The 20,363-nt window shown below is 38.0% G+C and overlaps 1 protein-coding gene across 7 annotated transcripts in view; it reads left to right on the top strand.

The window, feature by feature from the left end:
* Window positions 1-1,890: 1,890 nt before the first annotated feature.
* The window catches only part of dtnbb (dystrobrevin, beta b), a 52,100-nt gene continuing 33,627 nt past the window's right edge, over window positions 1,891-20,363 (top strand). For 6 of the 7 annotated variants that reach the window (XM_077240086.1, XM_077240081.1, XM_077240080.1 and 3 more), the window contains exons 1-10: window positions 1,891-2,177; window positions 4,390-4,442; window positions 5,466-5,533; window positions 8,997-9,077; window positions 9,243-9,456; window positions 10,710-10,795; window positions 13,654-13,808; window positions 13,931-14,036; window positions 14,189-14,355; window positions 17,962-18,086. In XM_077240086.1, coding sequence (XP_077096201.1) covers window positions 5,467-5,533; window positions 8,997-9,077; window positions 9,243-9,456; window positions 10,710-10,795; window positions 13,654-13,808; window positions 13,931-14,036; window positions 14,189-14,355; window positions 17,962-18,086 — 1,001 coding nt within the window. In that variant the 5' untranslated portion in view covers window positions 1,891-2,177; window positions 4,390-4,442; window position 5,466. The remainder of the gene's footprint in view (window positions 2,178-4,389; window positions 4,443-5,465; window positions 5,534-8,996; window positions 9,078-9,242; window positions 9,457-10,709; window positions 10,796-13,653; window positions 13,809-13,930; window positions 14,037-14,188; window positions 14,356-17,961; window positions 18,087-20,363) is intronic. The other variant, XM_077240082.1, reaches the window with a different exon arrangement.

Below are 20,363 nucleotides of genomic sequence, written 5' to 3'. Positions count from 1 at the left end.
TGACTAATAATATCTGTGTGACACTTACAGCTCACTTTATTGATTACTCGAAGTCTTGCTTATTACAGAAAGAAAAAAATCCATCAGGTTATAGTGTTTGTGTTGTATGAAAAACATTTACTAGCGTGGTGGTTGGGTTGTGCTGAATGTCTTTGGGTGTGAGATTGTTTTTTGAGTAACTGGCTTTCAATGGGTAAATTATTACTTTCATTTACACACACACACACACACACACACACGCACGCACGCACGCACGCACGCACGCACGCACACACACACACACACACACACACACACACACACACACACACACACACACGCATATGGGTATATAAACATAGCATATAAACATTCAAGAGACTCATTGAATATAACTGTGATACTTCCATTTATATTAGGCCTTAGAACTGGTTTGAATCTTTAAAAACTGATATTTGGGTTCTTGGAAATATTTTAATTTCTCAGACCTGAAAACACCATGGTTAACTGTCGTTGTTTATTTACTGCTTTCATTTCTTTTCATAGAGTTGCAATGCATGACTTACCACTGCCTCTGTCCCTAACCTTATATGCCTGTGACATTTTACAAAACACTCAGATTTTTAATTAAGGATTCAATGTTTCCTCCTGCGGAACCGTGAAATGATACGATTATGATTCTTAGTGCAGGAGGTGTTGGTATTCCAGAACTCAATGTGTGTTATTTTATGTTTTAAAAGTCAAATATTTTATGTAAAATAAAGGTGAATGTAAGATAGTAATTGTAATCAGCACTTGTAAGCAAAGTGTATTTTATCAAGAAACAATATGAATAAAATGCTGTAAAACAAATGCAGTGATGGGGTATTTTTGTTTATTTTTTATTTACTACGTAATTGTTAAAAATATTAAGAACACAAATTTTCACTAAAATATTATTTTAATTAGCAAATTAATGAAGTGCCATGTGAAATGGTGACCAGCTGTTGCTCTGGATTTTTAGCAATGTAACACTGAATTTACTGTGGTCAGGTCTGCTTAGACTATCTTAAAAGTTATAGTCATCTAAAAATATTCTTCAAGACTGAACAAAACTGATCAAAGACTGTTACATAAAAAGGTCAATCTAATCTGAATTGGACAAATTAGACAGATTATCTCTTGGTTAACGGCTAGTTGGCTAATAGTTATTTAAGACACAATCTTAGTGGCTAAATCTATGCAACTGGTCTCTGGATTGGAACTATACATTTTATAAACCCAGCCATATAACATCATCAAAATTGCACGTCATTAAAACATAACATTACATAAAAGCTTCACATGCAGTTTAAAGAATATGCCTTTAATAATTGGCTAAATTCACTGTAAAAAATTATCAGTTGACTTAAGATAAAAAAGTGAGGAAATCTTTTGCCTTAAAATTAAGAAGGAATAAACTTCATGCATAATTTGGGAAAAAAATAGGTTATGTGTTGTCAAGTTCACAACTTATTTTTTTTCAATACACATGAAGTTTATTTGCTTAATAATTTTATGGCAAGGCAAGTTAAGTCAACTGAACAGTTTTTACACTGTTATGATTTCAACAATGTACCTACGATATTTTCCACCAACATAGCATAATTTTTATGCCTAGGTTAGAGGACTTTTATTCTGTTTTGTTTAGCACTATATTAAGGCCCTTTAGATGTTTAAACATCTTCTTTATGTGTCTGACGTAGATATAATAAGCATAAATGCAGAATACAGAGCTGCTCAATATTTGAGCAAGCACATTGCACAGCATTGCATAAAACTAACGGTCGGCTAATGGCTTTGTAATACTCGTGCATATGAAGAGCAATAGTGATGCACCAGTAATGGGAAAGGCAGGAGTGCTCTGCTGTCCTCTGCTGTTGGCTGATGCTCAGAGAAGCGCTCGCGCAGCTTGTGCTGCAGTTCCTACAAAACCGAATCAAACGGAACGAGCGGTAACCACGGCACAAATGTGACGATGGGGAAGCGCAGAGCTACCAAATTGCGTATTATTAGGTCGGTGATTGTAAGTCTATATTAAAAAAAAAAAAAAAAAAGTGAAACGAAAGACAGCTATGATGAAGATGATGATGATACGCCAGGAATCGAGCGCGAGACCGTTGATCGCTCTCATCAGATGCTGATGATGGTCGCGCGACCTGCGTGATTTCCTCTCGCTGGTAAGATCATCTCGCTTATGATTCTTTCACATTCAGATGCAAATACAAACCGGGCACACGACCAAACGCATCCTCACAATATCACATTGTGGATCTATATGTATTCATGCACCTGATAGCATCTTATTTATTTAACATTCAATACAGAGTTAAAAAAATGTATATGACAGTATGCATTATGCTTAGACGTTGTCATTGTGGGTGTATGGCTATTATTTTAAATGGGCTATGAGTGTTTGTACATAGTGTATTTCCGATGTTTAATGAAAAATCCTCACGTTGAGTCACGTCAAAGCTCGAGTCATTGTAGAGGTGCGGTGTACCTATTACTTCTATCTTTTACATTGGGCCTTACATTCACTCACTCAGTAGTAGCACCGCAAAATGCGATTAGACCAGCAAAACGGACGGGATGATTTGAAGCCAGAAGTCATAACGTCAGCAGTGTCTTTTACGGTCAGGAATGACATAATGCTTTCTAGTGGTGTTTTTGAACGAATCGGTTCATTTGAGCGAATCTTTTAAGTGAACGAATCTTGTTCACTTCCAGCTGACTGGACTGATCTTTGGTTCACTGAAGTTTCTCCCACTGCCTTCCTGTCACTAAAGTTAACATGAAACCAAAATGGAGAATTTTTTTTTTTAAATGGAATATTGTAATATTATAAATTATTTATCTGTGCATATCATTATTTTATTATTCATATGCCCTCATTATCTTTAATCAAAAATAACTTTCCTTCATCTTTTCTCTCTGATGATGTGTTTACTGGCGTGAGGGCGGGACAACCAGGCTGTCACTCACATGAGATCACAGCAATAGCAAATGTAGTGTTGTCAAAAAATATAGATTTTTCAATACTAAAATAGCCTATATTGTTGTTTCCAATACTCATTTTATGCACAATAGACATACCATCTGTGCTTTATCATGCTCTCATCTCTCTGACAGCGAGTTGACACACAAACCCGCCTCTCCTCACTCACTCGTTTAATTTGCTCTGCATGAACATTGTTAGTGTTGGAGGGCTTGAATTTCGTCGTAGGATTGTGCGCTTTGCGCATCATTTTAGTCATTCCCGCAGATTTTGTGCTCACACCCAAAGTGGTCGCACAAAGCCGCCTCTCAGAACTGAATTTAGTTATTTTTCGCTGTATTGTGCTTAAACAGTCAAATACACACAAAATAATGTCAAAATGCCGTTTTTGGCAAGTATTCACATAAACACAGTCAGTTATGTTTTACGTAAGCATAAATAGTTGAAAAAGAAAACGCATGTGTTACAGTATAATAGATCTGTGCGTCGAGTCTTAAAGTGACAGCAGCCTAATATACCTGCTGCCAAATGATCAGATGATATTAAAAATATCTATATGGCAGTTTTTCCCCATGGTATCGATGTGAAAATGCTGAGTGGCTAATTACTTTGAAAAAGCCCTGTATATAAATATATACTATATATAAACTATATAGATCTAAAATAAATTCAGTCGCTGTTTTGAAGACTTACAGCTGAACAGGACAAAACATTTAGTTATGAATCAACTTGATTGTGGATGAACTGAATGATTCGCATTATTTCAGTTTTGCTCTGCAGTTTTGGGGAAATAAATCTGCATTTTGTAACTTTTAGAAACGTGAATATTTAAACACTCTCTTTGTAGATTATACTCACTTTTTAATTATAAAAGGTCTTGTTTACATTGTAACCTGTAGAAATCGTCACTGAATGACAACAAATGTTTTTGTTGAAATGATTCACAAGTTTTGAGTCGTTGAATTTTTAAAAACATCCCTTCCACTTAACTGCATATTACTTAAATATTATATACTGTATATACAATCACTGTCATTAAGTTGTTCTTGTCTCTGCACATTACTTTTATTCACCGCAAATGCTAATATATAATATAATATAGTAATCCTTTTCACAGTCATTATAGTAAGAGTTCTTCCTTCATTGCTGATGTGTTCTCTGTCGGTCACTAAAGTGGCTCCTCTGTGGCTCTTGTTTCATTAGCTCACAGGATGCAGCCTGTACAGACACTATTGTCATACATAATCAGCACTTGCATATAGCAAGAGAACTCAAATGCCCTTTTGTGAACGGGGGATTTATTCCAGGGTTTATTTTTGTATCTGTGTGTGGGTTGGATTGGCGGGAGGGGTATTTCCCCAGATGTCAACATCAAAATGTTTTTCCTTATGTAGGAGCTTCCTGGTTCCTTTGCATCAACTTCTCCGAGTCCCAGCCAACCTGACAGGTGAGTAATAGAGTGTGCAGGAGTTTCCATGGACTGAAGAAATACATGAGTTTGCTAAAGCCAGTCAGTCAACGTGATTTTGCCAAGTTAAAACATGTTCCTGTCCGATCAACATTCCTATCAGAAAATGCAAACCACTGATCTATATAGAGAGCTGGGTTGCTCATGGCGTCATAAAAAAAGTGAAGCCACTGTATTCCCTCACATTCTATTGAATTATTAGGAAATCATCTGATTTTAATGAGAAAACATTACCTAAAGAGTCAGCGTTTTTATATCTGAGATCTCCCTGTATATTCTTACAACCCAAACGTCCTAAACATTTAAATGGTTATTTGTTTAAAGCCAGGAATTTCCCCTGCTTATTAAAAGTTACATCTTCATTACAATAGCGAATATCAGCTCGCAGACGAGACACCTCAACATTTTGTATTACAAATGTCAAAATAATTCTTCTGAAATCTGGATACAGATTCATGCTTTGTAAGGCATGTGCATACAACCTAATTCATCACGTAGGCTTCACTGTGGTTATGAAATAATTTTGTGTTATTGCTATAGTATTGCTTTTATTCTTACAGTAACTAAATGATTCTACAGTGTTTTAATTAACAGCATGTATTTCGAAGCAGTAAAGATAACGACTTAAATGTTGGTTAAATAAACAATTAGCTCAACAATAAATACCAATAACACTTAATTCATATGCAAACTGTCATGCTAGTAAAAAGCCAAATAATTTGAGCTGATTGGTTGATTGGAATGTTGATACAGGAATATGAATGAGGAATATAGATTTGTTTAAAGCCTTGATTAAAACTATTAATTGAATAGCTGTATTGCTGTTGTTTCTTTTTAGCTGTATTGACATTTCTTTGTAAATTAGTTATGAAATACATTTAAAATATTTACAGACACATATTCAAATGCTATCTTTTGATTTTTGTTGTTAGTGTGAGTAGCGTGTCCGTAATGTGGCTGTGGTTAAGCTGTGGTATTAAATGGACTTTTTGTGTTGTGTAGAATGATTGAAGAGGGAAGTAAAAGCACCAAGTCCATGGTGGAGAAGAGACAGCTCTTCATGGAGATGAGTGAGTTGCTTTCAGAGTTAACATCATTTCCTGCATAATCCACCACACACACATACACAGAGGCCTTGTCGAATCCTATTCACCCTTCACAGCCACAGGGCAATACACTGGCACAATCTGCGTCTCTGGTTGGAAGGGAAAACTGATTTTAGAAAACACCAGAACCAGGTTGATGGACAAATTAAAACTAGGCAGTACAAATATTACATAGCTGCTTTACTGTATATATTCACAAAGTACGAGAGTATTTTTGTCCATATCATATAATACACATTTCTGAAAAGATAGATCTCCCAAAAATAAAATTCTTGCAAGTGGAGACCCATGTTTTCAGGGGTCTCGGTCCGCTTGTTTGGTGCTCACCAGGGTTTGGATGGCAGTGTTCACAGAGCAATCGCACCAGTAAGACTTTCTTTCATCTTCGAAACAAAAATGAAGATACTTTTTATGAAATCTGAGAGCTTTCTGTCCCTCCATTGAACTCTCCAGACAGTCTCTGGGCAACTACGACTTTGACACTTTTAAAAGGGGCTTAGTCAATATTTTCTGAAGAGACTCTATCACTTTATATGATGAACAGATTTAATTAAGGCTTTTATTCACATTTAAACATTGATCGGTGAACATAAACAGAAGTTCAACCGAATCTGCTTGACGCCTGAGAACAAACCTCTTGCTGGAGCTCAAACATGATGCGTAACACGAGAATGAACCTCATTGGTTCTTGCTGAAGCTCAAACGTGATGCGTAACACGAGAATGAACCTCATTGGTTCTTGCTGAAGCTCAAACGTGCTGCGTAACACGAGAATGAACCTCATTGGTTCTTGCTGAAGCTCAAACGTGCTGCGTAACACGAGAATGAACCTCATTGGTTCTTGCTGAAGCTCAAACGTGCTGTGTAACACGAGAATGAACCTCATTGGTTCTTGCTGAAGCTCAAACGTGCTGCGTAACACGAGAATGAACCTCATTGGTTCTTGCTGAAGCTCAAACGTGCTGTGTAACACGAGAATGAACCTCATTGGTTCTTGCTGAAGCTCAAACGTGCTGCGTAACACGAGAATGAACCTCATTGGTTCTTGCTGAAGCTCAAACGTGCTGCGTAACACAAGAATGAACCTCATTGGTTCTTACAAAATCTCAAACGTGCTGCGTAACACGAGAATGAACCTCATTGGTTCTTGCTGAAGCTCAAACGTGCTGCGTAACACAAGAATGAACCTCATTGGTTCTTGCAGAATCTCAAACGTGCTGCGTAACACGAGAATGAACCTCATTGGTTCTTGCTGAAGCTCAAACGTGCTGCGTAACACAAGAATGAACCTCATTGGTTCTTACAAAAGCTCAAACGTGCTGCGTAACAGGAGAATGAACCTCATTGGTTCTTGCTGAAGCTCAAACGTGATGCGTAACACAAGAATGAACCTCATTAGTTCTTGCAGAAGCTCAAACATGCTGCGTAACACGAGAATGAACCTCATTGGTTCTTGCAGAAGCTCAAACGTGATGCGTAACACGAGAATGAACCTCATTGGTTCTTGCAGAAGCTCAAACGTGATGCGTAACACGAGAATAAACCTCATTGGTTCTTGCAGAAGCTCAAACGTGCTGCGTAACACAAGAATGAACCTTATTGGTTCTTGCTGAAGCTCAAACGTGATGCGTAACACGAGAATGAACCTCATTGGTTCTTGCAGAAGCTCAAACGTGCTGCGTAACACAAGAATGAACCTTATTGGTTCTTGCTGAAGCTCAAACGTGATGCGTAACACGAGAATGAACCTCATTGGTTCTCGCAGAAGCTCAAACGTGATGCGTAACACGAGAATGAACCTCATTGGTTCTTGCAAAATCTCAAACGTGCTGCGTAACACGAGAATGAACCTCATTGGTTCTTGCAGAAGCTCAAACGTGATGCGTAGCACGAGAATGAACCTCATTGGTTCTTGCAGAAGCTCAAACGTTATGCGTAACACGAGAATGAACCTCATTGGTTCTTGCAGAAGCTCAAACGTGCTGTATAACACGAGAATGAACCTCATTGGTTCTCGCAGAAGCTCAAACGTGCTGCGTAACACGAGAATGAACCTCATTGGTTCTCGCAGAAGCTCAAACGTGCTGTATAACACGAGAATAAACCTCATTGGTTCTCGCAGAAGCTCAAACGTGCTGCGTAACACGAGAATGAACCTCATTGGTTCTTGCAGAAGCTCAAATGTGCCGCGTAACACAAGAATGAACCTCATTGGTTCTTGCAGAAGCTCAAACGTGCTGCGTAACACTAGAATAAACCTCATTGGTTCTCGCAGAAGCTCAAACGTGCTGCGTAACATGAGAATGAACCTCATTGGTTCTCGCAGAAGCTCAAACGTGCTGCGTAATACGAGAATGAACCTCATTGGTTCTTGCTGAAGCTCAAACGTGCTGCGTAACACGAGAATGAACCTCATTGGTTCTTGCTGAAGCTCAAACGTGCTGCGTAACATGAGAATGAACCTCATTGGTTCTCGCAGAAGCTCAAACGTGCTGCGTAACACAAGAATAAACCTCATTGGTTCTCGCAGAAGCTCAAACGTGCTGCGTAACACGAGAATGAACCTCATTGGTTCTCGCAGAAGCTCAAACGTGCTGCGTAACACAAGAATTAACCTCATTGGTTCTCGCAGAAGCTCAAACGTGCTGCGTAATACGAGAATGAACCTCATTGGTTCTCGCACGTCAAGCGAACATGCTTGAGCTTCTGTTTACCTCAACTGATGTGTGAGTTGATGAATGTTTATATGTGAATAAAAGCCTCGGTTCATCATATAAAATGATTGTGTCTCTTCAGAAAATTTTGACCAAACTGTTCAATTCATATGGATTAGTTTAACAATCTCTTTATAAAATTTTTGAAGCGTCAAAGTGGTAGTTGCGTAGCTGTCAATGGAGGGACAGAAAGCTCTCAGATTTCATCTAAAAGATCTTCATTTGTGCTCTGAAGGTGAACGAAAGTCTTACGGGTTTAAAAACGACAAAAGGGTGAGTAATGAATTTTCACTTTTGGGTGAAATATCCCTTTTGCCTTTTTTATGCCTTTATTGGATAGGACAGTGTAGAGATCAGACAGGAGAGTACGGGCTGGAGAGAAGGGTACGGGATCGGAAAAGGACCTCGAGCCGGGAGCTGAATGTGGGTTGCCAGAGTCACAGTTATGCTATATATGTCAGCACTGCCCATGAAGCTACTGGCTTGCTTGCCCACAAAATTTTGCCAAGAATTGGCTAATGTGAGTGGTGGTGGATTTTTGTCATTTTGGAGCTTGACAGCCTGGATCCTTGTTTACTTTATTGTTATGTTCCATGGAAGAAGGAAAGTCATACAGTTTGGAACAACAATCGGATGAGTAAATAATGTCAGATTTTTTATTTGAACAAAAGACTTCTGAAAGTGACAAAACTGATGCATGTAATTTTCACCAGGGGCACAAAACTTTGATGTAATTCGCCTCTCAACATATAGGACGGCATGTAAGCTACGATTTGTTCAGAAGCGATGCAACCGTAAGTCCCGTTTACAAGTTCTCTTTACTTTAAAATGCCATATTTATGTATTTTGTGATGTATGAAGTCATTTTGGTTGTATATCAAGTGCATTTGTTCTACTATGGGAAAAACAACAAAATTCTTATTTTTGATCATCTCATTTGTATACTTTTCCTGTCGTAGTTCACTTGGTGGACGTGTGGAACATGATCGAAGCTTTCCGTGACAATGGGTTGAGCACATTAGACCACAACGCAGAGATTAATGTGTCACGCCTGGAGACTATTTTGTCCTCCATCTTCTACCAGCTCAATAAGCGGCTGCCCACCACCCACCAGATAAACGTGGAGCAGTCCATCGGCCTGCTGCTAAACTTCATTGTGGCCACTTATGACAGGTGTGTTGTCAGTGAGGGAGATTTGTTTTTCTCTCAGGGGGTCCCTTGTGGCAGTATGTCCCTCCAAACCTGATGGACTGTGAGTCATATGCATCGTGACAAGAGTGAATGTTTGCAAGGCATATGCTCTCTTTTTATTTTAAGGCACCGTTAACACGCTTCCGACGTGAAGGCTGCAAAAGGTGGATAGCTTAATTATGTTACTTTGTTGTATGTTAAAATTTAAAAGATCTGGTCACATTTACTTTTGTTCAGCACAATATCTTGTTTTTATGTCCTCTTCATGTCATGTGAGGGGCTTTCTACTATAAATAAAAATAAAACACTAAAATCAAAAATCAATCATTGTAAATGGTGCAAGTTGACGCCTAAATCTAGGGATCACAACATTATAATGTACAGTATGAAAAGTGGATATTTGGATAATCATTTTCACATTTGCAAGATTACATTTAACAGTGTTATTAAATTATTTCAATTAGGGTTGACAGCATTACATTTTAAATACAATTTAAAATTTACACTAAGCACAACTAACATCTAATAAAAGTTAAAAACTGACAAATTGTCATGTTTGCCAAAAAAGTGCTGCTGCATGGACATGAATTATGAATTAGTGAGTCGTTTTTGAACCGGTTCATTTACATGAATCATTCAAACCAACCAATTCACTGAAATGAATCAGACTTTTCAACACTGCAAATCAGCTAGAGGACATTTTAGCTTGCTTGGTTATAAAGCTGTGTGCGCGCGATGTAGCTTTTTTGTCATGCTGTTGGAAAAAGTAGCTAGCAACTGAAAAAGCTAAACAAAAAACAAAAAGAGCTGCTGTTAATCTACAGAAAAATGTAGTTAAGTTTGTACCATTGCTATTATCAGTTAGGCTACTTACTTCCCAACACTGGACTGAAAAGTACTAATAAGGTGTTTGGCCGTGGGGTTGTGGGCCTGTTTTAACACTATTAACATGTTTTTGTTGTTGTTTTTTATTTTTTATTAGGGACCATGTACAATTTCAAACATAAATGTTACCATTTGATGCATTGTACCAGAGTTAGCCATAGGCTAATTTAAATCTGCAGTCCCCTGGCAGGGTACAATAAAAACATGTCCTGTCTGCACACATTTTTCAAAAAGATTAGATATAAAGAGTATGAAGATTGGTGTAGTCCAAACATTGGAATTTAAAGAACCCCATGGCTTTGAATTGTTAGAACAGAATGTCTTCTGATAATGTGTTGTTTGTGTTTCAGTGAAGGCCATGGGAAACTCACAGTGTTTGCTATGAAGGCAATGCTAGCTACAATGTGTGGCGGTAAAATACTGGACAAATTACGTTGTGAGTATCATGCCTTTTATACAGCTATTCAACAGTAATAATTTTACAAAGACACTATGGATATTTTCTGGAGTTCATATGCTGTACAAAATGTTATTGATTAGCATTGAATGTATTCAAGTAATTAAATTGTTACATTTCTTTCTACTAAACTGTCAGTATTACTCCATTTTATAGACTAAGCTCATGAAATGTGATTTGATATAAAATAAGTCTATTTTGGGGGCATATACACAAACTTTTAATTTAAAATTATAAACAATGGCTCTTATGCTAGACGTTTTTCTGAGAGTTTGGCTCCCTCTTTTGTACATGATGTGTACTGAACTGAAATGAAATTCCCAAAAGAATTTTGGGATAGTTCACCCTAAAATAAATATAGTCTGTCATCATTTACTCACCCTCAAGTTGTTCCAGAACACGTATGAATTTCTTTATTCTGGTGAACACAAAAGAAGAGATTTTGAAGAATATGGTTAACCAAACAGTTGATTGGCCCCATTGACTTTCATAATATGGAGAGAAAAAAATACAATGGAAGGTAAATGGGCCCATCAACTGTTTGATTACTGACATTCTTCAAAATATTTTCTTTTGTTTTAAGCAGAAGAAAAAAACTCATACAGGTTTGGTCTGGAACTTAAATGATGATATTTGGGTGAATTAACCCCTTAAATGTTTGCTGAATACTCATTAAAAGGCATCTTATCACTAATGCAAAATAAAAAAGATTAATTTTCATCCCACAAGGTTATTTTAACTGTATATGTTCAAAATGGTGTACATTGTTTGATGAAATCACACCAGTCCAAAAAGTGATGTTTCATCATATTATATTATCTTGGACATTTTTAGTGTGAAATAATAATGCATTTTCCCCAAACAAGTTTTCACTTTAATGGACTTTTTGGATTTTTTTTTTATTATTAATGGCTATAAATATTTATCCACAACATAGCATAACTTAAAATCACGCCTGGTCCCACTTTATATTAAGTGGCTTTAAGTATTATTTTTTACTTAATTATTAATTAAGTATTATTATTAATTACAAAGTACTTATTGTGTTGATGTTGTATTGTAAACCACTTGTGCTGCTGTTGAGGTGTGATATGGGTAAGGTTAGGGTCAGGTGTGTGTGATACGGGTAAGGTTAGGGTCAGGTGTGTGTGATACGGGTAAGGTTAGGGTCAGGTGTGTGTGATACGGGTAAGGTTAGGGTCAGGTGTGTGTGATACGGGTAAGGTTAGGGTCAGGTGTGTGTGATACGGGTAAGGTTAGGGTCAGGTGTGTGTGATACGGGTAAGGTTAGGGTCAGGTGTGTGTGATACGGGTAAGGTTAGGGTCAGGTGTGTGTGATACGGGTAAGGTTAGGGTCAGGTGTGTGTGATACAGGTAAGGTTAGGGTCAGGTGTGTGTGATACGGGTAAGGTTAGGGTCAGGTGTGTGTGATACGGGTAAGGTTAAGGTTAGGTGTGTGTGATACGGGTAAGGTTAGGGTCAGGTGTGTGTGATACTGGTAAGGTTAAGGTTAGGTGTGTGTGATACGGGTAAGGTTAGGGTCAGGTGTGTGTGATATGGGTAAGGTTAGGGTCAGGTGTGTGTGATACGGGTAAGGTTAGGGTCAGGTGTGTGTGATACTGGTAAGGTTAAGGTTAGGTGTGTGTGATACGGGTAAGGTTAGGGTCAGGTGTGTGTGATACGGGTAAGGTTAGGGTCAGGTGTGTGTGATACGGGTAAGGTTAGGGTCAGGTGTGTGTGATACGGGTAAGGTTAGGGTCAGGTGTGTGTGATACGGGTAAGGTTAGGGTCAGGTGTGTGTGATACGGGTAAGGTTAGGGTCAGGTGTGTGTGATACTGGTAAGGTTAAGGTTAGGTGTGTGTGATACGGGTAAGGTTAGGGTCAGGTGTGTGTGATACTGGTAAGGTTAGGGTCAGGTGTGTGTGATACAGGTAAGGTTAGGGTCAGGTGTGTGTGATACGGGTAAGGTTAGGGTCAGGTGTGTGATACAGGTAAGGTTAGGGTCAGGTGTGTGTGATACGGGTAAGGTTAGGGTCAGGTGTGTGTGATACGGGTAAGGTTAGGGTCAGGTGTGTGTGATACGGGTAAGGTTAGGGTCAGGTGTGTGATACAGGTAAGGTTAGGGTCAGGCGTGTGTGATACGGGTAAGGTTAGGGTCAGGTGTGTGTGATACGGGTAAGGTTAGGGTCAGGTGTGTGTGATACTGGTAAGGTTAGGGTCAGGTGTGTGTGATACGGGTAAGGTTAGGGTCAGGTGTGTGTGATACGGGTAATGTTTGGGTCAGGTGTGTGTGATACGGGTAAGGTTAGGGTCAGGTGTGTGTGATACGGGTAAGGTTAGGGTCAGGTGTGTGTGATACGGGTAAGGTTAGGGTCAGGTGTGTGTGATACGGGTAAGGTTAGGATCAGGTGTGTGTGATACGGGCAAGGTTAGGGTCAGGTGTGTGTGATACTGGTAAGGTTTGGGTCAGGTGTGTGTGATACGGGTAAGGTTAGGATCAGGTGTGTGTGATACGGGCAAGGTTAGGGTCAGGTGTGTGTGATACGGGTAAGGTTAGGGTCAGGTGTGTGTGATACGGGTAAGTTTAGGGTCAGGTGTGGTGGTATGGGTCGGTTTAAGGGTGGGTTAAGGTGTAAGGGAAGGGTCAACAGTGTAATTACAAATGTAATTACATAAATCAATTACAGCTGTAATTACATCCAGGTATATTCAAAATATAAGTACAACGTAAAAACATGTATGTACACAATAAGTCCATTGTATCAAATTATAAGTTTCAATGTAAGTACTTAAAGCCACTTAATATAAAGTGGGACCTCACTTCTTTCTCTTTCAGATATATTTTCCCAAATATCAGACTCCAATGGGGTGATGGTCTATGCCAAATTTGACCAGTTCCTGAGGGAAGTGCTGAAGCTTCCCACGGCAGTGTTCGAGGGGCCTTCGTTTGGCTACACCGAGCACTCTGTGAGAACATGCTTCCCTCAGCAGGTGAGTACACTTATCTGCTTCAAATAACAGCTAGAGTCCCTTTAAAATGATCGGGATCTCATTCAACCTGTCTGGAAGTCTTGGAGGCTTTCGCTGAGAGTGTCTTATCTGTGCTTTGCCAGAAGAAGATCTTGCTGAATACGTTTTTGGATGTGTTGATGGCAGATCCTCCCCCGCAGTACCTTGTATGGCTACCTCTCATGCACCGACTCGCTAATGTAGAGAATGGTACGTGCTGCGATTTGGAGGGTTGTGAGATTGTATGTGGGTTTTTAATGACTTATTTCCCATCGCCCACTACGTCTGGACACCTAACTCACAAAATATGACTAAAACAAGGTTTGTAAATGCCTGAAAGCCTTTGTGCTGGTGTCCCACAGTCTTCCATCCAGTGGAGTGTTCGTATTGCCGGAGTGAGAGCATGATGGGTTTTCGGTACCGCTGCCAGCAGTGCCATGGCTACCAGCTTTGTCAGAGCTGTTTCTGGCGTGGTCATGCCAGCGGCCCTCATAGCAACCAGCACCAGATGAAGGAGCACTCCTCATGGGTACGTACCGCCATTTTCACCCAAAGATGGAAATTCAGCCATCATTACTCACCCTCATGTCATTATTTTCTTTCTTCCATGAAACACACACAAAAAAGATATGTTATGCATATTAACCAAGCTGTTCTTTAACTTATAATTAAAGTAAATGGTGATTTATATTGCTCTAAAGTTACAATAAACGGTCCATAAAGGTTCATAATTATAATACTCTATATTCATAGTGGAAAATGGTTTTGTTAGAGGAATAGAACAAAATTGAAGTCATTAATCACAGAAGCCGTCTTAGGTTCAGCATAGTGCCAAGGAAAATTATTGGCTGAAACTGTAATTTCTGGACACATGATTAGACTTTATATTTGTCTATTTTGCTTAAAACACTGAATAACTCAAACTGATTTTTGGCTAATGTTAGCACATTTTTACTCTATTTAATGGCCAGCGCAAACCCTCTTTTGGCATTAAAAAAAACTACCGTCAAGATTTACTAAAGACACGCAGTGAAAAATTTGCTCGTAAAAGTCGTAAATACAGGTTTTTTTGCGGCTGAACTTATTGCATATGCATTTGTTGGAGTTTCCCTTTCAGACACAACAAGGTTTTGCGCTAGTCAATTTACTGGTATTCGCGCCAATATTTAACATCCAAAAAATGCATGTCTTAAAACAGATGGTAATTTGCGCTGCTCTTGGTAGATTGCGTTGGTCATAACGGAAATGATCCGGCTGCGTCTGTGATCTTTAATGTGTGCGTCATCAGTAAATCACACGCAGGACTTTCCACTCTCGTCAGCGCTTTTTTGGAATAGGCTTTCATGCTAATTTGCCCTGTTTAGTAAATCTGACCCATAGTCTTTAAGAATACACAGAAAAGGCTACATCTGATCAAGCATACAGTAAAACTGTACAATTTAAAAATAACTTTTCTATTTCAATATATTTTAAAATGTAATTTAGTCCTGTGATCAAAGCTGAATTTTCAGTCACATGATCCTTCAGAAATCATTCTAATATGTTGATTTACTGCTCAAGAAACATTTCTTATTATTATCAATGTAGAAAACAGTTGTGCGGCTTAATAATTCTGTGTATACAGTGATACATTTATTTTCAGGATCTTTTTTTCAAAAGTTCAAAAGAACAGCATTTTTTTTTTAAATAGAAATCTTTTCGAACAATATAAATGTTCTAGCTGAATCAGTTAAAAGTATCAATTTATTTTTGTAAAATCTTACTGACACCAAACGTTAGTTTATGTTTATTGCAAAATTGTTTGGCCTTGAATCAGGGATGGATGAGCAGCAAGTATTCTGCAAATTTTGTTTTCTGTTAAACATCATTCTTCTCTAATTATGGATTCAAGTGGTTTCATGTTTTTAAGCCAGTGAGTTATATTGATTAAATTTTTAATACTCAAGCGTTGTTCCAAAGCTCAGTCACACTGCTGGAAATTACAGCTTGGGAAACGATTTGCACTGACTCCCAAATCCAATTATAAGAGTTTTCCCCTCCCTCATTCTTTCCACCCCGATAAAGGTTTTTTTCTATACACAGAACAAGGATTTTGCTGAATCAAAGAGAATTTTTCATTAACTTTAAATGAAATAAATAAAATATACATTTCTACAGTAAATGATTTCAAATGTTCCAGCTTCACATGGGAAGTAAGTCTGCGACTTTTTATGTTCAGATCAAATATGTATTAATTCCCCTTTTATGCCACCAAACTATATATAATTGGATTCCATTAGATTTTTTTCAGAAACATACAGTACTGTATGCAATAGGGCTGTCATGATATCAGATTTTTCACACTACGGTTATCGTGGCCAAAAGAATTCACGGTAACGATATATCACAATATCTATAGAAACCTTGAAAAATCAGTCAAATTCATCTTTACTTTGTTTATTTTGCTTTTGCTTTCTTTTTTTTAGCCAATGAATCACATCATTGCATACAACAATTGGGGCTTTCTCTGGCTTCTTTGACACTGCCTAAAAAACAACACCATGAGAGAGAAAATACTGTCAAGTTCAACAGTATTTAAATAAGCTTCAACAACACAACTAATACCGTAACCTGTTAACTTGCATCCCCATTTGGGAATCAAATCCAAGAAATGGCATACCCCAAATTGCTTTTCAAACACATAGCGTGACTCAGACCCAAACTCAGCGCGTGCAGCGGTCGAGCCGCTCCAAACTATGAAACATTATTGTTACTATATACATCTACGTTTGAGCAGATATCCACAAACACAGTATTTAACAGTAAACACAGGTCTAAACATTAAAATATTCACCATATTAGAATAAACACTCATACTAGCATAGGCCTACTTGTATCTCATTTCATAACATTTTAGGCTGGCACCAGTTGGAGATTAGTAATGTAAAGTTTATGCAACAATAAAACACTTACTATTATGTCTCTTACCTTAAAAATTGTTCTCATAAGCAAAACGTCTTCTTCTTAGGTAAATCCAAAGAATCCATACTGGAGTCGCTGATTCTTTGTTTCGAGCTGATGAGGGCGTTAACAGCTCTGCGTTCCTTCACGTGGATCATTTGCATGTGAACAGCTCGCGCTTGTGGGGGTGTGGTCACATTAAAGTTAATTAGCTCGGGCTGGAGAAACTGTACATGTCGTTGCTTTCATACGGATTTCTTAAACCGAGAATATTTGTTTTTGATATGATTTACTTCTTTTAAAAAAGGAGACTTCAAGCTTTGTAAAGACATTACTTTCATGTGTGGGTGGCAAGTTATGGCTGAGTTACAGATCATTTTTTGTCGCGTTTCAGAATGAGCTTCACATTGATAGAGAAGACAGAACGTGCATCATGTTTTTTTTCTTTATTTTACGAAAAACACAACTTTTTGTTTTTATTAATAGTGTACACAAAAAAAAGAAGACATTTAACAGTTTTTGAAGATGTATAACACTTGCCTGTATGACAAAAATCGATGGAGTTATTTGAGTTTCTTTTGCACTGATAAGAAAAAAAGCGAGACTATCGCGCCAGCGCGATAGCTGACCTCAAAGGGTTAAAATACATAGTTCATGATGCCTTTGGACTTCAAACATTGTAGACTCATTAGAAAGAAAACATTTGGCAGCTTGTTGTTATATCGTCAGAGATAGTTCATGAAGTTCATCATTTACTCACCATCATGTTGTTCCAAAACTGAATGGATTTCTTTCCTCTGTTGAACACAAAAGAAGATATTTTGAAGATTATGCATAACTAAACAATTTTTGGTCCCAATTGATTTCATAGTAGAAAAAAAAATACTATGGAAGTCAATGGGTCGCACAACTGTTTGGTTACTGACATTCTTCAAAATATATATATTTTTTCAACAGAAGAAAGAAATTCATACAGGTTTGGAACTAGTAAATAATGGCAGTAATAATTACAATTTATGAGAATAACGGCATATTTTACTCCAAAATCACGTTATAGCATCAGTCGAGTGATTGAAATAACTTCCGTCCGTTAACTGATATGCCTTCTTGTCACAGACTGAGTCAGAAATTATTATTTGAATGTATTTTTTGGTTGTATTTAGGTATTTATTTTTTGTTCCCGCTCGTTTTACAGAAGTCTCCAGCAAAGAAGCTCAGCCATGCCATCAGTAAATCTCTGGGCTGCATGCCGATGGGAGAGCCTCCTCATCCCGTGTTCCCAGAGGCAGCAGAAAGACCTCAGGACCTCGCACACACTACGTAAGCTCTCTGGAGTGCTTATCCAATCACATTTCTCAGCTCTATAATACATGCACATCTCATATCATTCATTCACTGCATTTCTGCGTGACTTCGACCAAACAACTCCCATCGGCTACGGTATAATCAGTGTTGGGAAAGTTCACTTTCTACATGAACTAGTTCAATGTTCAGTTCACAAATTTAAAAATGAACTAGTTCAGTTCATAGTTCATACTTCAAAATTCTGAACTAGTTCATAGTTCTTTTTTTCTGTTACTGCGAGCTATTATTTTTCAAAATTATTGCCACAGCCCATATAGAACCACAGACAGCAGTTATTTTATCGCCGGGCAAAGTTTGCACAGAAATGTACGATTTTTCCCATCCTCACGACCTTGTCATGAAACTGGTTTAAATGATCATACGTTCCTCCTTTCTGCTTTTTGTGTTGATGACACATGCGGCGGTGCGACACTGGTGCTGGTGTTGCCAGATCGGGTGTTTTTCCGCTACATATTAAAGGAGTAGTTCACTTTTTAAAAAACTTTTGCTGATATTTTACTCACCCCCATGTCATCCAAGATGTCTATGTCTTTCTTTCTTCAGTCGAAAAGAAATTAAGGTTTTTGATGAAAACTTTCTAGGATTTTTCTCCATATAATGGACTTCAATGGGTACCAAACGGTCCAAGATCCAAATGACAGTTTCAGTGCCGCTTCAAATGGCTTTAAACGACACCAGACGATGAATAAGGGTCTTATCTAGCAAAACGATCGGTCATTTCAAAAATAAATAAAAAAGTTTAAGTTTTATAAGCACAAATGCTCGCCTTGCTCTGTTCTGTGATGCACGTTCGTGAACGAAATGACTCGAAAAAGATTTGTTCATTTTGATGAACGAGTTCGAACAGGAGAGTTGTTCGAACAAGAGAAAAATCCTAGATAGTTTTCATCAAAAACCTTAATTTCTTTTCGACTGAAGAAAGAAAGACATGGACCTCTTGGATGACATGGGGGTGAGTAAATTATCAGCAAAAGTTTTTTAAAAAGTGAACTACTCCTTTAAGGCCTGTTTACGGTGTGTTTTATCCGGGTTTTTGCTCTATAGAAATCTGGCACACTATTGAACGAAGTAAAACAGAGAGCGTGCCGTTCACAGACACCAGAATGAACGAGTTCACAGTAACTTTCATCAGGCAGTAATACAGTACGTTCAGTTCACGTTCACCCAAAATATGAACGAGTTCATGAACTATTGTTCAATGAACGCGTTCAGGCACAACACTGGGTATACGAATGCCAAATTGATCCAGACAGGTTTTTCAGTTCGGTTTAGGAAATGTATATATTGCAGTCAGGTCATAATAATTGTAAACACGTCCTCTTGCCTGAAATTTCACAGTATTTGTTACTTATTTCTATAGCGAGAGAGGATATTGATCTGCAGATCTGTCATGGGAAAGAAATGTAATTAGGAAATGCCAAGAAGAAAGATATTGTGTGTAAAAATATATGGGTACAGTTTTCTCGTTTACTGAATTATAAATATCGGGGAGCTGAATCAATCTTGCCAGACCTTCGCTCTCAGGAACAGGCTCTGGTCTAGAAGTACTTTCATTAACTGACACATGAACTTTGGGATTGATGATGACCATAAAACTACAGAACATATGCCCTCCACTGGAGGGAAAGTGTAGCAGATTTACTGTGTTCATTTATGTTTCTGATGAAGAACCAGCGTTGTTTGATTATGAACCATGTAAAATACCAGTATTATCAGCTCTGATAGCAATCGCATGATTTTATATCATCATGCACACGGTGTTTGAACTGTGGATGAGGAAAATGAACAGCAGTAAACCAAACATTTTTAATATAAATGTAAGACTGTAGCCTGTGATCATTAAAATTTGCAATCATCATAAGCATGCATTTTTGTCAGTTTTGTAATTGCATATCATTTTAATGAAAATATCCAAAATAATCAAACTTCACACATAAATTTAAACAAAAAATCTAAACATTAAAGGGGTGGTAAAACACGATTTCACTTTTGTAACTTTAGCTAGTGTGTAATGTTGCTGTTTGAGCATAAACAACATCTGCAAAGTTACAGCGCTCAAAGTTCAAAGCAAAGAGAGATATTTGCTTTTAAAGAAAAGGACTACAACAAACGGGTGGTAGGGACTACACGACATTTCTCCCGAGTTTAGTTACATCAACCCTAAAATTTACATAAACCCCGCCCCCGGGAACACACAGTCCATGTTGAGAAGAGGAAAAGTTGTTGTATAAG

This window comes from Siphateles boraxobius, unplaced genomic scaffold (assembly GCF_051911475.1).
Source record: "Siphateles boraxobius isolate OS27281-9 unplaced genomic scaffold, OSU_SipBor_1 22, whole genome shotgun sequence".
Taxonomy (NCBI): domain Eukaryota; kingdom Metazoa; phylum Chordata; class Actinopteri; order Cypriniformes; family Leuciscidae; genus Siphateles; species Siphateles boraxobius.
The sequence above is the reverse complement of the archived record's forward strand: the minus strand, read 5'-3'. Positions and strand labels throughout refer to the sequence as shown.